A 17598-nucleotide genomic window follows, 5' to 3' on the forward strand; every position below is an offset into this window, starting at 1 on the left:
GAGAATCAATTGCCAAACTTAGGTCTAGATTACGAGTGGAGCACAATATTGTGTTTACATGAGCATGATATTTGCACTCCACTCAGTAGTACCAGCACACGTAATTGTGCATTGGTATTACAAATGGGCACGTTCGCATTGCCTGGAAGCAAAGTGCTCATGAGAGCAAGCTTCCATGGCTTTAATGGGAGCCTCGTTTACATGCCACTAGACACAGCAAACCACCTAGCGCAGGGGGCAAATCGCACAGAGTTTGGGCGCAATAAATAAAAATATATATGTAAATTAATATATAATATATATTTATGTTTTTATATGTGTATAATACATATATATTTATTTATTGTGAAAACCCAGTCCCCATTGACCTCAATGTAAAGGCACTTTAGGTGCCGTTTTTTTTCCCCAACACCCCTCACCACCTCTCTTTAACCCCATATAACTGCTATGTGAAATAAAAAAAATAAAGACAACATTCGCTGGTAAAAGGGACAAATTTGCCTTTTTACCGGCAAACATTAAAATAGCACCCTGCTTGTAATCTGGCCCATAATATTCAAATTTTATATTGTATATTTAAATGTTAAGAATAATATTCAAATGTTAACATAGAAACATTAAAATGGTAGGATTATTGTCAGCGGGAACATTATTTTACTATTCACAAGTCTAAATTAATTTGCTTGTTTCTACTGGGGAGGGAGAATTTTTAGGGTGACAAATTGTGTGCCCCCCAGCATAGGGGTAAATATTAAAAGGAAAGTTACTTCTGATTTCTAATTGACTTAATGTTCTTTTCATTGTTTGTTTAAAAGCATGCGTAGGTAGGCTCTGGGGGCAGTAATATACTGCTGGGACCTAGTTGGTGATTTGTGCCTATGCACATATCCCTTTTGTTTTTAAGTCACTAGACATGTTCAGCTAGTTCCAAACGTGCATTGCTGCTCTGTAGCTAACTTTAGCTATGTGTTTAACCTCTTTTTTGTGGTTAAACCCATAGTTTTATGCAAACAAATGTACAATAATAAAATGTTCTAACATAAAGAATGTTCTTTTCTCACCTGTTGGTCCCTTTAATATTACACTCTGCACAGTAGTATTATGGGTAATGTTCCACATAGCAACATTAAATTATAATTGTCATGGTATTTGACCTGTGATCTGTTACTCAGTGGGTGTTTTATTCTATCAACCCTATATACCAGGTAGCACAGGAGTCCCTCCACAAAAGGAGAATGTTGGTCCCCGTAAACGGTGGAACATAGTAGGAGGGGCCCTTTAACCTAATGGGAGGACGTAGGCCCATGGGTTGGAAGAGGAATAGGAGGTGCTCATGGCTTCACTATTTAGTGTGGCCAGGGGGGCGGGTTTGGCGCCATCTTAGTTTACATCTGAAAGAAAGAACAGCGGCAGAAAAGTTTGCAGGAAAGTTTAGTGCTTACCTGGTATGGAGAGCATGGAGTTCGAGGCGATGCTGGCAAGGATACGTTCGGTGGCTCAAGTGAAAGGGTCCTTATGGTTGCAAGAGCAGCTTGCCAATCTCCTGGGGTCTGAGGAGGTAGTCATAGGGGAGGAATCGCCAGCTTCCAGGTATCGCTACGCGGCAGTCATGGCCTCCTGTTCATCTCAGCCCTGAGCAGGGGCCATCTGGAATGCGCAGGAGAAGGAGCCCTAGCGGGGATTCTAGGAGATCATCAAAAAAGGCTGCAGCATCACCAGGAGTGGTGGCAGAGGTTCCGGCTGCAGTTTCACTTAAGGGTATGCGTCATCCAGTGGCGATCGAGGTGGAGATGCATCAGGAGCCAGCGGAGATAGCAGGTGAGGTTTCATTTCCAGAGTAGTGACACAGTCCGGTCGGGCCTGATTGTAGTGAGACAGTGCTGGAGGAGGTCGAGAACGTGGGTCAATCCGGCTCCAGGGAACTAATTTCTTAGGTGGGGGAGGGAGATTTCATGGTGCAAACAGATCAAGCTGGGGGCCAAGTGGGGATTACTGGACAGGAGGGCGGGGAGTTCATGGTTATAGACGCATGGCCTACTGGGGAGGGGGTGGGAGGTGAGGTGAGCCCTTTAGTGTATAATGAACCCCCTGAACTCTGGTCTTTTAGAGGGGATTTGGTAGTGGGGCCCAGTTACAAGGCGCCTTCAAAAGGCAGGGGTTTTGGCTTAAGAAAAGCTGTCAAAAAAGGGCAAGCTACACGGTCCTCAAGGCCTGCAAAGAGGAGGGGGGGCACGTTGTAGGCGTTTCCCCAATGTTTATATGGACCCTGTTTTTATTGATTCTTTCCCTAGCTCCTCTGAAGGTGAGGAGGCAGTTCCTCCCTCTCAAGTCAGTAGGGGTGCTAAACCCAGGAGCGTTTTCCATTTCATGGGTTCCATGTGGGCTCCCCAGGAGGGTTTGTTGTCTGGGCCTGCTGTTGTGAGTCTTCCTGTTTTGTCTGATGTAAATGTTGGAACTAATGATGACTTTTCTGTAGCAGGTGCAGTGGGTGCAAGGTTGTCCACTGCTCAGGGTCGGGTACTCCATGACTGGGGGGGAGGATCCCTTTCGCCTAGAGGAATCTTGGATGGAGTCTATTTGACTAGACCTAGAGGATGACTCCTTTGGGGGCGATGCTATTGGATCGGCTGTTGGGGTAGGTGGCTGTACTCATAGGGGGGGTGTTGATTTTCGGGGTTTGCCTTCTAGGAAGCCCCAGGTTATTGGGAGTTGGGAGGGTGAGAGGTGGGCGGATGGCCGGAGCGGCCAGTGTGCAGGGTAGAAGTCTTAGGACGGTGCATCAGAGGGGCAGGGGAGTTGCTAAAAAGGCTGGTGTTGGGAGTGGCATTTTATTGCGGAAGAGCAGGCCAGTTAACACAGTAGGGTTTGAGGGTCGGGGTAGGAGCCTCGTGAGACGGAATAGTGATTTGGTCCAAGGAGAGCGCAATGTGTTGTTTGAAGGGGATTATCCAGTTGGTGTTTTGCAAGTTCCTCGGGTTGGTGTGAATCCTTTGGAAGTTGGTCCAGCTGGCGCTGGGACAGATCACGCAATTTTACCGCAGTCCGAGGTACAGGAGGTGACGGCAGTGGCAGGTGAGATGTCTCAGTTAACACACCCCCAGGGAGCCTTGAGTGGTGGTCTGGCTGAGGGTAATAGGGTTTTGATGCAGTTATTTGAGGGCCCGAGAGCTTTATTGCGTTCAGTCGAGGCATCTGTGATTCCTACTGCGCATCAGATCCAGCCGCTAGGGCGTGGGTTCCAGCAGTTGTGGGGGTTCCTCAAGTGACGGGTTCTCTGGCTGGGTGTGGTAAGCAAGTTTTGTCCGGAACCTCTGCCACGGCCATAAATACGACAGTTTCGGTGGTCACTCAGGGCACTTGTTAGGAGGCACCTGAGCTTTGTGTAGCGGACACGGCCAAGTCAAGGTCATGCCTTTGTTCCATTGGTCCTTTGGGCTTACACCTGTCTAAGGAGCTTAGGGATAAAAACATTTCCAGGGAATATATAGAGTTGTTTTCATTGCTCCCTTTGGAGCAGTCATATGAAATCACTGATGATTCTATGAAGGACAGTGCAAAAAAGGAGGATGACGAGCGTAAAAAGCATTATCGTAAATTGCCTAAGACATTTACCAATTGGTTCCAGGCATTTGTGATTTATGCTAGCGTGATGTCGGAAAAGTTTCCGGATCAAGGGGCCGCTATTTTTTGTTATCTAGATGAAATTGCTGCAGCTCAGCGTACATACGGGGTAGGGCGTGGTGGACATATGACGAGTATTTTCATCAACGGCTCGTGATGAAGCCCGATATGAGATGGGATGACTGTGATATGGGTCTCTGACTCAAAGTTATGACTCCACTGAGGTCAGGGCAGTCCTTTAGGACCACGGCCAGCAGTAAGACATCGGCAGTGGGCAGGAAAGGTTTCTGCTTTGCATATAACGAGGGGCAGTGTAAGTGGGGTTCATCCTGCAAATTTAGGCACGAGTGCTCTGGTTGTGGGGGAGGGCACAAGTGTTTTAAAAAAGAAAAAGTCATTGGTAAACCAGAACTTCCTAAAGAAGGGGGTTTCTCCAATCCAGCTGGAAAGGATGGAACCCTGGGTTAGGTCATTACGCCAGTAAGTGGAGCTGTAAGGAGAGGGCGGCCAGGTTGTAGCACAGCTTTGCCTTCAGTTTTGTTATACCATCAGCTGGGGGTGTGGAGCACTTTACGGGGAATTTGATGTCCGCTAGGGAATGGCCTCAGGTAGTGAGGGACAAACTTTTGAAAGAAGTTAAGTTGGGAAGGATGGCGGGACCTTTTGATTCCTTGCCTTTCCAGGGTTTGTGGATCTCTCCATTGGGGGTTGTCCCTAAAAAGGAACCTGGAAAATTGGTTGATCCACCATCTCTCCTTTCCGAAGGGCGAGTCGGTCAATGATGGTATTCCACCAGAAATGGCATGTGTGAAATATGCATCTTTTGATACGGCCATTGCTTTAGTGAGATCCACTGGGAAGGGCACTTTAATGGCGACGGTCAACATTGAGGCAGCCTTTCGTTTGCTCCCGGTACACCCGGTTTCACACAGGTTCCTTAGGTGTTGCTTTGAGGGCACAATTTTTGTCGATCTGTGGCTTCCGATGGGTTGCTCCATCTCGTGTTCACTTTTCGAAAGTTTTAGTACGTTTTTGGAGTGGGTAGTCAAAGAGAAGGCTGTTTTTTCGTCGGTGGTCCATTACCTGGAAGATTTTTTGTTTGTTGGGCCAGTGGACGTTGGGGTTTGTGGAGTCTTGCAAGACTCATTCTATTGTATTGCCAATGATTTCTGTGTGCCCATTGCATTCGATAAATCTGAGGGACCTATAACGGTTTTGAGTTTCTTGGGTATTACTATCGACTCTACATTGATGGAATGTAGGCTTCGGGCTGTAAGGTACGTGATTTGGTTGACATAATCTTGCGATTTCTTGTGGCCTCAAACGTTAAGCTGGTTGAAATGTATTCTTTGATTGGCAAATTGAATTTTGCTTGTAGAATCATACCGGTTGGTAGGGTTTTTTGCTGCAGGTTATCGTTGGCTACAGCAGGCGTCCGGCAGCCTCATCATTTTATACGGCTGTCGGTCCCCATTAAAAAGGACCTGATGGTTTGGAAAGTTTTTCTTGAGAATTCTAATGGGTCTGTCTTGATTCAGGCACCCAGGGTCTCAAGTGAGGAGATGGGCCTGGTTATGGATGCTGCTGGGAGTAAGGGTTTTGGCACCATATTTGGTAACAGTTGGTGTGCGTCCGCGTGGCCTGAGGTTTGGAGGGAGAGTGAGGTCAATAAGAATTTAGTCTTTCCCATTGTGAATTTTTTCCCGTTGTGGTGGCGCTGTTTGTGTCCATCCTTTTATCTACGGATAACTTGGGTGTGGTGTTGGCGATAAATTGTTTGACATCATCGTCCCATCCGGTGATTCGACTGTTGAGGGTTTTTGTTTTGCAATGTATGAGATTGAATGTGTTGGTTAGGGCAAAACACATCCCAGGGGTCGAGAATTCAATCGCTGATGCACTTTCTTGTTTGTAGTGTAAGTTTGTGGAAGGCTTATTCCAAGATTTGGGGGGAATGGGAATCTCTACTTTCTCAGAAGGGTATTTCTGAGGGTGATGGACGGTGCCAGGGAGTTCTATTGGACTGGATATGGCATTGGAAGCTGGACAAGTTGTCTCCATCTGCAATTGAAAAACGTATGGTGGCGATGGCCTTCCGTTTTAAGTTATATGGGGTCATTGACCTCACTAAATTGTTTTGTATACATCAAATTGTTAAAGGGCTTAAAAGGTCTGGGCGTCGAGGTGATTGTCGTTGCCCTGTATCTTTTTTGCTTTTGACTAACTTATGGAAGGAGTTAGTGATGATTTGTACGTCTGATTACGAGGTAGCGCTTTTTCAGACGGCCTTTGCTTTGGCCTTTTTTGGTGCTTTTCGCATATCGGAGCAAATTAGTTGCTCTACGGTTATTCAAGGGGGCTTAAGTGTGTCTGACGTGGGAGTTACGGACTCTCATGTGTCCATATTTTTAAGATGTTCAAAAACAGATCAGTTGGGGAAAGGAAAAGTGATCATCCTTTATCCCACAGGGTGGAGGTGTGTCCGTGTCTGGCCTTGCGTAGATTTTTAACGTATAGTCCGGTGGTGGCAGGCTCGTTATTGATACACATTGACGGCAAGGTTCTGTCTCAATTTCAGTTTCGGGCGGTGTTAGGACAGGCATTGTCCCAACTGGGTTTTAATCCTAGTGAATTTGGTTTGCACTCGTTTCGGATAGGTGCGGCCACGGAAGCATCCACTTTGGGTTTAGGGAATGATGTTGTTAAGAGGCTGGGGTCCGATAGTTTCCGTTTATATGTTCGGCCACATTTGTTATTGTAATGACATGTTGACATTTTCCCCTTCTTTCAGATCCTCTGCAGGTTTGGGTAGTGGGCCACTCTTTTATTTACTGGGCGTAGAGGGCTGTGTTAGCCAAGGAAGATGGCCTGCAACTTAGTTTTGGAAGGGAAAAGGCAGTGTTTCGGTGGTTCGGCATCAGGGGGATGTGGTAGGAGCAAGTTTTGTTATCTGTGGTGGGTTACTCAAAACATTTTCCCTCCCTCCCAATTGTATTTATTTTGCTTTTCTTTCTCTTGTTGTTGTCTAATATTGTCACAGTTGGGGGCGGGGTGCTAGCATCACCAATTTTTAGACCAAGGCATAAAAAGGCTGGTTGGTAGCCTCCCCAAGGGGTGGGAGAGCTAGGTAATTAGCTCCTTGGGCATGGGGTCCCTTGGAGCTGGTTATAGGTGGGAATGGAATGGACTTCGCAACTTGCTAGGTCCAGATGAGCAAAAGATGGTCTAGTCATAGATCAAATAACCTTTGAGTTGTGGAGATGAAAGGTTACAATAAGTTGAGGCTAGCACAATAATTTATGGCTTAGGTAAATGCAATAAGTGTTTGTGTCATTATTGCAAGTTGTATTTATAAGTTTTCATTTAAGTTATATGTTAATTTAATAAACAGGCTGTGGACAGAATTTTATACCACGAATATTGTCCCTGTCTTTCTTTATTTAAGTGTAATGTTTAATTTTATTGTGGTGGAGGGGCCGGGTAATGGACGACTCAGTGGGTCAATGTGTGCCTCAGTGGTAACAAGTTAAATCCCTTTTCTCTATGTTTCACTGGCTGTAAAAGGTTAAAATTTCTTCACTGGGTGTGGTACTGGCTATATGGTATCAAACCACTGCACTGTGTGAGTAGCTATTTAGCCAATAATAAGGTTGCATTACTGCACTGAGTAGGTTACTGGTTTGTACTTCCAATTGATTAGAATACTATAAAAAATGAAGCAAAAAAACACCTTTGTTTACATTTTGAAAAACTGTATCTGGAATATAGCCAATATAAGATATCAGTGATAGATTGCTTAGTGAAGTTGGCACTCCATGTTTGTAAAAACAGAATACAAATATACCATTTGTTTTTGCTGAAACTCAGTCCACTTTGCACCCCTTGTTTTTAAATTTTAAAAACAAATATACCATTGATTTGTGCTGCATTTGTGCTGATTTGTGTGCAAAAACGAACATTTGGGCCGGTTTGGTTTTGGAGATATTGTGCATTGTTTTTATGAAACCCCGCCCACTTTGCACCCATGTTATTTTTAAAAATTAAAAAAAAGCATACCATTTGTTTGTCCTGATTTGTGCTACAAAAAGAAACATTTGTGTCAATTTGGTTTCGAAGATACTGAATGTTATATGTTATCAATCCCCACTGACTTTACACTTTATGTTATTAAATGTTACATGCAGCTATATTAATTTTTTCCCTATTTGTGCCGATTTGGTGGATATTGCACATAATATTTTAGTTAATCTGTGTAGTTTTGCCTACTGAGATATTACACATATGTTAGGACATGTATCCTTAGTCTGCACTCAGTAATTCATTGTAAATAAAAATACACTATTGTGCAGGATAGCGACAATTTGTGGATGTTTTTAGGGGAAACCAGTGATTAACACTGCACCAGAAGTTTAATGTAAGGGGCTGAATATTATGGGGTGCAAAGTGGGCAGGGTTTCATAAAAAATAATGCCCAATATCTCCTAAACCAAACTGGAACAAACGTTAGTTTTTGCAGCACAAACACAGCACAAACAAATGGTATATTTGTTTTTAAAATGTAATAACATGGGGTGCAAAGTAGGCGGAGTTTCAGTAAATATAATGCGCAATATCTCTGAAATCAAACCGGCACAAGCGTTCGTTATTGCAGCACAAATCAGCACAAATGCATCACAAACAAATGGTATATTTAATCTTTAAATTTAATAACATGAGGTGCAAAGTGGGCAGGGTTTCATACAAAAATAATGTGCAATATCTCTGAAACCAAACCGGCACAAACGCTAGTTTTTGCAGCACAAATCAGCACAAGCATAGCACAAACGAATGGTATATTTTTATTCAGTTTTTACAAACATGGGGTGCCAACTTCACTAACCTGTGATAGATATGTTACTCTGACATTATAAATATGTATATATTTCTTTTAGACTCTGTCAACAAATGAAGATAATGAAAATATAAGAGAAAACGGAATGTCTAGAAAGCCATCTTTAATAAGCCGTTTAAATTCAACATCTACCCTGGATTTTAGGATGTCAGAGGATCAGGATGAAGAGAAAAATGATGATTTAGAACAGGTACTCAGTTGTGCATGTTTAGAGTTAGTGTTTCATAAACTGAAGATGCTATTGAGGTGTGAGGCAGAAAGCTTTCACTGGTCCAGTATCACTTAAGCTTTTTATCTTTCCTCTTTAGATATTATGATGATTCCGAATACAAAATGAGAAATTTGTGATTTGATTTAATAAGGTTACTGTGAAAATAAAAATGCTTTGAATTTAGTTTATCAATTCTATTAAACCCAGGACCTATTTAAATATGTTTCATTTATTAGTGTGTTACTCCAGTTTATATGTACACCATAAACTTTCTTTAAAAAAAAACAAAAAAAAACCAACATCAATATTTGTTAAGTTATAGGGAAATTAATTTTGTGCCATGTATTATTTATCAGACATGTGCTTTTGGGTGTTAAGTTTAACAACGAATGCCAAATATGGCAATGGCACTTTCACAATAAGAAATTGACTCTGAAAAGAGCCAAAGGACACTGGTGGCATTTTTTCCGAAATGAAACACACAAAGGCACATGTCTATTATACAGTCATAGCCAAACTTATTAGCACCCCTGCATTTCTGTTAGATAATGCACCACTTCGCCCAGAAAATTGTTGCAATTACAAATGTGTAGGCATTCTCATGTTTATTTATTTTGTTTGTATTGGTATGACACAAAAAAGTGGAGAAAAAAAAGTAAAATCTGACACATTCCACACAAAACTCCAAAAATGGACTGGACACCTTCTCAAAATTGTAAGAAATAATTGCATTCCAAGTTTGTGATTCTCCTGTAATTTGTAATTAAACTCACCTGTATCAATTAACAGGTGCTGACAATATAGAAATCACACCGGCAACAAGTTAAAATGGTAAAAAATGTACTTAACCTTTCTGTTGTGTGTCTCTGTGTGCCACACTCTGCATGGAGAACAGAAAGAGCAGCAAAGAATTGTCTGAGGATTTGAGAATATAAATTGTGGAAAAGCATGGACAATCTCGAGGTTACAAGTCCATCTCCAAAGATCTTAATGTTCCTGTGCCCACTGTGTGCAACATTGTCAAGAAGTTTACAGCCCATGGCACTGTAGCTAATCTCCCTGGACGTGGAGGAAAGATGCTATGGTAGGAGACCCAGGAGGACCCCACTGCTGACACAGAAACATAAAAAAAGCCAGATTGGAGTTTGCCAAAACTTACCTGAGGAAGCCAAAATCCTTTTAGGAGAATGTGCTGTGGACAGATGAAATAAAACATTACAGCTTTTTAGTAAAGCCCATCATTCTACTGTTTTCAGAAAAAGAATGAGGCTTTTAAAGAAAAGAATACAGTCCCTACAGTCAAACATGGTGGAGGTTCACTGATGTTTTGGATATCTTGACTGTGTGCATAGCATTATGAAATCTGAAGACTACCAAAGAATTCTGTGGTGCAATGTAGGGCCCAGTGTCAGAAAGTTGAGTCTCCATCAGAGGTCATGGGTCTTACAGCAGGACAATGACCCAAAGCACACGTCAAAAATCACCCAGAAATATCTTAAGACAAAGCACTGGAGAGTACTGAACTGGCCAGCAATATGTCTAGATCTCAATCCCATAGAGCACCTGTGGAGAGATCTCAAAACAGCAGTTGTGAAAAGGAACCCTTCCAATCTAAGAGACCTGGAGCAGTTGGCGAAAGAAGAGTGGTCCAAAATTCCAGTAGAGGGGTATAAGAAACTCATTAATAGTTATAGCAAGCAATTGATTTCAGTTATTTTTTCCAAGGGGTGTGCTACCAAATATTAAATTGAGGTTGCCAATAATTTTGTCAAGTCCATTTTTGTAGTTTTGCGTGGAATGTGTCAGATTTGGCTTTTTTTCTCCACTTTTTTGTGTCATACTAATACAAACAAAAGAAATAAACATGAGAATGCCTAAACATTTCTAATTGCAACAATTTTCTGGGCAAAGTGGTGCATTATCTGACAGAAATGCAGGGGTGCCAATATCTGCAACTGCTTTATGCTTTATTTTATACATTAAACCCTATTGTTTGAACATAGAGTGGAAATAAATATGGGCTATAATTGTACAATTTGTTTGAAAACGGTATTGGAATGAGTACATAGTATCATTTGATTTTTCTTTAGCAAAGTGACTATTTTTTATTAATATAATACACATTTCTCCAACATTGGTGTGTCCGGTCCACGGCGTCATCCATTACTTGTGGGATATTCTCCTCCCCCACAGGGAAAGGCAAGGAGAGCACACAGCAAGAGCTGTCCATATAGTCCCTCCCAGGCTCCGCCCCCCCAGTCATTCTCCTTGCCGCTCTGAACAAGTAGCATCTCCTCAGGGATGGTGAGGAGTTTGTGGTGTTTAGTTGTAGTTTTTTATTCTTCTATCAAGAGTTTGTTATTTTAAAATAGTGCTGGTATGTACTATTTACTCTGAAACAGAAAGAGATGAAGAGTTCTGTTTAAAAGAGGATTATGATTTTAGCAGACAGTAACTAAAATCAGTTGCTGTTCCCACACAGGACTGTTGAGATGAGAGAACTTCAGTTGGGGGGAACAGTTTGCAGACTTTTCTGCTCAAGGTATGACTAGCCATTTTTCTAACAAGACTGTGTAATGCTGGAAGGCTGTCATTTTCCCTCATGGGGATTGGTAAGCCATTTTCTTAGTCTCAAACAGAATAAAGGGCTTATTATGGGCTATACACTGGTAGACACTCTTAAGGGCTAAATCAATTGCTTTATTTAAGTATTATATGCAGTTTGAAGTTGAATTTCACACTTTTATAACATTGGGGAACGTTTTTTAGCACCAGGCACTTGTTAAGACACCTTCCCAGTCAGGAAGGGCCTTTCTCTGTAGTAGGCAGAGCCTCATTTTCACGCCATTACTGTGCAGTTACTTTTGAGTACAGTACATGCAGCTGCATGTGTGTGGGTCTGGAATCCACTAAAAACGTTCCTAGAAGGCTTCATTTGATATCATATACTCCCCTGGGATTGGTGAAGTCGCAGCAAAGGCTGTAGCTGGGACTGTAAGGGGGTTAAAATTAAAAACGGCTCCGGTTTCCACATTTTAAGGGTTAACAGCTTGAAAATTGGGGTGCAATACTTTTAATGCATTAAGACACGGTGGTGAAAATTTGGAAAAGATTGGATAATTCCTTCATAGTTTTTCACATATTCAGTAATAAAGTGTGCCCTGTTTAACATTTAAAGAGACAGTAACAGTTTTGTTTTAAAACGGTTTTTGTGCTTTATTAACCAGTTTAAGCCTGTTTAACATGTCTGTACCTTCAGATAGATCATGTTCTGTATGTATGGTAGCCAATGTGGTTCCCCCTTCAAATATGTGTGATAATTGTGCCATAGCGTCCAAACAAAGTAAGGACAGTACTGTCACAAATTGTAAAAGTTGCCCAGGATGATTCCTCAGATGAAGGAAGTAGACATAGTTCTACATCATCTACTTCTGTGTCTATACCAGTTATGCCCGCGCAGGCGACCCCTAGTACTTCTAGCACGCCAATGCTTGTTACTATGCAGCAATTGACGGCAGTAATGGATAACTCCATAGCTAATATTTTATCAAAAATGCCAGCATTTCAGAGAAAGCGCGATTGCTCTGTTTTAAACACTGTAGAGCAGGAGGGCGCTGATAATTTTTCTGTCATACCCTCACACCAATCTGAAGTGGCAGTGAGGGAGGGTTTGTCAGATGGGGAAATTTCTGATACAGGAAGAATTTCTCAGCAGGCAGAACCTGATGTTGTGACATTTAAATCAAAATTAGAGCATCTCCGCGCATTACTTAAGGAGGTGCTATCTACTCTGGATGATTGTGACAATCTGGTCAACCCAGAAAAATTGTGCAAGATGGACAAGTTCCTTGAGGTCCCGGTGCACCCTGATGCTTTTCCGATACCTAAACGGGTGGCGGACATAGTGAATAAGGAGTGGGAGAAGCCAGGCATACCTTTTGTCTCTCCTCCTATATTTAAGAAATTGTTCCCTATGGTCGACCCCAGGAAGGACACATGGCAAACAGTCCCTAAGGTCGAGGGGGCGGTTTCTACTCTAGCCAAGCGCACAACCATTCCTATTGAGGACAATTGTGCTTTCAAAGATCCTATGGATAAAAGATTGGAGGGTTTGCTTAAAAAGATTTTTGTACAGCAAGGTTACCTCCTTTAACCTATTTCGTGCATTATTCCTGTCACTACAGCGGCGTGGTTCTGGTTCGAGGAACTGGAAAAGTCGCTCAGTAGGGAGACTCCGTATGAGGAAGTCATGGACAGAATTCACGCACTTAAGTTAGCTAATTCCTTTATTTTAGACACCGCTTTGCAGTTAGCGAGGTTAGCGGCGAAAAATTCAGGGTTTACAATTGGGGCGCGTAGAGCGCTCTGGCTAAAGTCTTGGTCGGGGGATGTATCTTCCAAGACAAAATTGCTTAATACCCCTTTCAAAGGTAAGACCCTTTTTGGGCCAGAATTGAAAGAGATTATTTCAGAGATCACTGAGGGAAAGGGCCATGCCCTCCCACAAGATAAACCTTTCAAGGCTAAGAATAAGTCCAATTTTCATTCCATTCGCAATTTCATGAACGGACCGGCTTCCAACTCGGCAGCCTCTAGACAAGAGGGTAATGCTTCCCAGACTAAACCAGCTTGGAAATCAATGCAAGGCTGGAACAAGGGTAAACAGGCCAAGAAGCCTGCTGCTGCTACCAAAACAGCATGAAGGGGTAGCCCCCAATCCGGGACCGGATCTAGTAGGGGGCAGACGCTCTCTCTTTGCTCAGGCTTAGGCAAGAGATGTTCAGGATCCCTGGACACTAGAAATAGTCTCTCAGGGTTTTCTTCTGGAGTTCAAGGAACTACCCTCAAGGGGAAGGTTCCACATGTCTAACTTATCTTCAAACCAAATAAAGAGACAGGCATTCTTACATTGTGTAGAAGACCTGTTAAAGATGGGAGTGATACACCCAGTTCCAACTGTGGAACAAGGTCGGGGGTTTTACTCAAATCTGTTTGTAGTTCCCAAAAAAGAGGGAATTTTCAGACCAATTCTGGATTTAAAAATTCTAAACAAATTTCTCAGAGTTCCATCGTTCAAATGGAAACCATTCGAACAATTTTATCTACAATCCAGGAGGGTCAATTTATGACTACCGTGGATTTAAAGGATGCGTATCTACATATTCCTATCCACAAAGATCATCCAAGGATTTTCACAAAGGTGCTAGGGTCCCTTCTAGAGGTTCTAAGACCAAGGGGTATTGCAGTGGCACCTTATCTGGACGACATTCTAATCCAAACGTCGTCTCTTTCCAAAGCAAAGGCTCATACAGACATTGTTCTAGCCTTTCTCATATCTCACGGGTGGAAGGTGAACGTAGAAAAGAGTTCCCTGTCTCCGTCGACAAGAGTTCCCTTCTTGGGAAAGATAATAGATTCTTTAAAAATGAAGATCTTCCTGACAAAAGTCAGAAAGTCAAAGCTTCTAAAGCTTGTCAAGTTCTTCACTCTATTCTGCAGCCTTCCATAGCTCAGTGCATGGTAGTAGTAGGGTTGATGGTTGCAGCAATGGACATAGTTCCTTTTGCTCAAATTCATCTAAGACCATTACAACTGTGCATGCTCAAGCAGTGGAATGGGGACTATACAGACTTGTCTCCAAAGATTCAAGTAGACCAGATGACCAGAGACTCACTCCGTTGGTGGTTGTCACAGGATCACCTGTCTCAGGGAATGAGTTTCCGCAGACCAGAGTGGGTCATTGTCACGACCGACGCCAGTCTATTAGGCTGGGGCGCGGTCTGGGATTCCCTGAAAGCTCAGGGTCTATGGTATCGGGAAGAGTCTCTTCTCCCGATAAACATCCTGGAACTGAGAGCGATATTCAATGCTCTCCGGGCTTGGCCTCAACTAGCGAAGGCCGGATTCATAAGATTCCAGTCAGACAACATGACGACTGTAGCTTACATCAACCATCAGGGAGGAACAAAGAGTTCCTTGGCGATGAGAGAGGTATCCAAGATCATCAAATGGGCGGAGGATCACTCCTGCCATCTATCTGCAATTCACATCCCAGGAGTAGACAACTGGGAGGCGGATTATCTGAGTCGTCAGACTTTCCATCCGGGGGAGTGGGAACTCCACCCGGAGGTTTTTGCCCAGTTGAATCAATTATGGGACATTCCAGACATGGATCTGATGGCGTCTCGTCAGAACTTCAAGGTTCCTTGCTACGGGTCCAGATCCAGGGATCCCAAGGTGACTCTAGTGGATGCATTAGTGACGCCTTGGTCGTTCAACCTAGCTTATGCATTTCCACCGTTCCCTCTCCTTCCCAGGCTTGTAGCCAGGATCAAACAGGAGAAGGCCTCAGTGATTCTGATAGCTCCTGTGTGGCCACGCAGGACTTGGTATGCAGACCTGGTGAATATGTCATCGGCTCCACCATGGAAGCTACCTTTGAGACAGGATCTTCTAGTGCAAGGTCCATTCGAACATCCAAATCTAGTTTCTCTCCAGCTGACTGCTTGGAAATTGAACGCTTGATTTTATCCAAGCGCGGGTTTTCAGATTCAGTGATAGATACTCTGGTCCAAGCCAGAAAACCTGTGACTAGAAGGATTTACCATAAAATATGGAAAGGATATATCTGTTGGTGTGAATCCAAGGGATTCTCATGGATTAATATTCCCAGGATCCTCTCCTTTCTAACAAGAAGGTTTGGATAAGGGATTGTCAGCGTGTTCTCTAAAAGGACAGAGATCTGCTTTATCTGTCTTGTTACACAGACGACTGGCAGCTGTGCCAGATGTACAAGCTTTTGTACAGGCTTTGGTCAGAATCAAACCTGTTTACAGACCTTTGACTCCTCCCTGGAGTCTAAATTTAGTTTTTTCAGTTCTTCAAGGGGTTCCATTTGAACCCTTACATTCCATAGATATCAAGTTACTATCTTGGAAAGTTCTGTTTTTGGTTGCTATTTCTTCTGCTAGAAGAGTTTCTGAACTATCTGCTTTGCAGTGTGATCCACCCTATCTGGTGTTCCATTCAGATAAGGTTGTTTTGCGTACCAAGCCTGGTTTTCTTCCAAAAGTTGTTTCCAACAAGAATATTAACCAGGAAATAGTTGTCCCTTCTTTGTGTCCGAATCCAGTTTCAAAGAAGGAACATTTGTTACACCATTTAGATGTAGTCCGTGCTTTAAAGTTCTATTTAGAAGCAACAAAGGATTTCAGACAAAACTTCTTTTTTGTTTGTCGTTTATTCTGGTAAGAGGAGAGGACAAAAAGCTACTGCTACCTCTCTTTCTTTCTGGCTGAAAAGCATTATCCAATTGGCTTATGAGACTGCCAGACGGCAGCCTCCTGAACGAATCACAGCTCACTCTACTAGGGCTGTGGCTTCCACATGGGCCTTCAAGAACGAGGCTTCTGTTGATCAGATATGTGAGGCAGCAACTTGGTCTTCTCTGCACACTTTTGCCAAATTCTACAAATTTGATACTTTTTGCTTCTTCGGAAGGCTATTTTTGGGAGAAAGGTTTTGCAAGCCGTGGTGCCTTCTGTTTAGGTAACCTGATTTGCTCCCTCCCTTCATCCGTGTCCTAAAGCTTTGGTATTGGTTCCCACAAGTAATGGATGACGCCGTGGACCGGACACACCAATGTTGGAGAAAACAGAATTTATGCTTACCTGATAAATTACTTTCTCCAACGGTGTGTCCGGTCCACGGCCCGCCCTGGTTTTTTAATCAGGTTTGAAAAATTTCTCTCTCTATACACTACAGTCACCACGGCACCCTATAGTTTCTCCTTTTTGTCTCCTAACCGTCGGTCGAATGACTGGGGGGGCGGAGCCTGGGAGGGACTATATGGACAGCTCTTGCTGTGTGCTCTCCTTGCCTTTCCCTGTGGGGGAGGAGAATATCCCACAAGTAATGGATGACGCCGTGGACCGGACACACCGTTGGAGAAAGTAATTTATCAGGTAAGCATAAATTCTGTTATTTGCTAGATTTTTGAGAGCCTGTCTATTTTGGCAGTTAGATGGTAATGTCTCCTTTAGAACCATACTCCCCACAAAGAAAATACTTTAATGGCAACTGTAACTATTTGACATTTAGGGCTAGATTAAGAGTAGCATGCTAACTGTTGAATGCAAGCAAAATTGGGTTTTTATCGGCTTTTGCACACAACAGAAATAGTGTGCGTATTACAAGTTTAAAGTAATCGCATTTCCTTCAGTTGGATTGTGATTTACACTCCTTGGTTAGCGTTACTTGAAAGCTTTTGTAGAAAAATTATTGTCTTTAATTCAAAGAATTTTTACTCTTTAGAGCAATTATTTTATTTTCTGATGTTGATTTAAAGAGGTATTCAGACATTCAGGCTGGCAGCCCAACATTTAACTGATTGCTGAATGTTAAAAATGGACTATGTTTATATACTCCTAAAAATATAATCATAAACCTCATTGAGATCTTTAGAGTTTTTTTACGCTAAAAAGGATATCTTGGAATATCTTATCAGAACCCAAGTTTAAATTCAACTCTCTTAATCTATCTGAATCATGAAAGAACAAAATGGGGGTTTATGTCCCTATAAGCATCTTTTCAATTTGTTTCTATTATCAAATTAGTTTTTTTCCAGTGCATGAAGAGTAAGGCTGATAGGAGTTTAAAAGTGTGCATATGTTTTTAGTATAGTGTGGCAGCAGTGTTTGCAACTATGAATAACATTTCTTTAAATATTGTTGTAAACTGCTGCCAAATGACTAAAGACGTGCACACTCTTGAACTCACCTTGGATTACTCTTTAACAAAGAATAGCAAAAGAAATAAGCAAAAGAAGAGAAGTAAAATGTAAAGTTTCTTAAAATTAAATAAAGTTTAATTTTTT

At 42.4% G+C, this 17598-nt stretch overlaps 1 protein-coding gene across 1 annotated transcript in view; it reads left to right on the plus strand.

The window, feature by feature from the left end:
- LOC128660334 (ATP-binding cassette sub-family B member 5) overlaps positions 1-17598 on the plus strand; it is a 264146-nt gene that overhangs the window by 155777 nt on the left and 90771 nt on the right. The window contains exon 16 of the mRNA XM_053714133.1: positions 8553-8702. Coding sequence (XP_053570108.1) covers positions 8553-8702 — 150 coding nt within the window. The remainder of the gene's footprint in view (positions 1-8552; positions 8703-17598) is intronic.

The sequence above is a fragment of the Bombina bombina genome, chromosome 5, assembly GCF_027579735.1.
Source record: "Bombina bombina isolate aBomBom1 chromosome 5, aBomBom1.pri, whole genome shotgun sequence".
Taxonomy (NCBI): domain Eukaryota; kingdom Metazoa; phylum Chordata; class Amphibia; order Anura; family Bombinatoridae; genus Bombina; species Bombina bombina.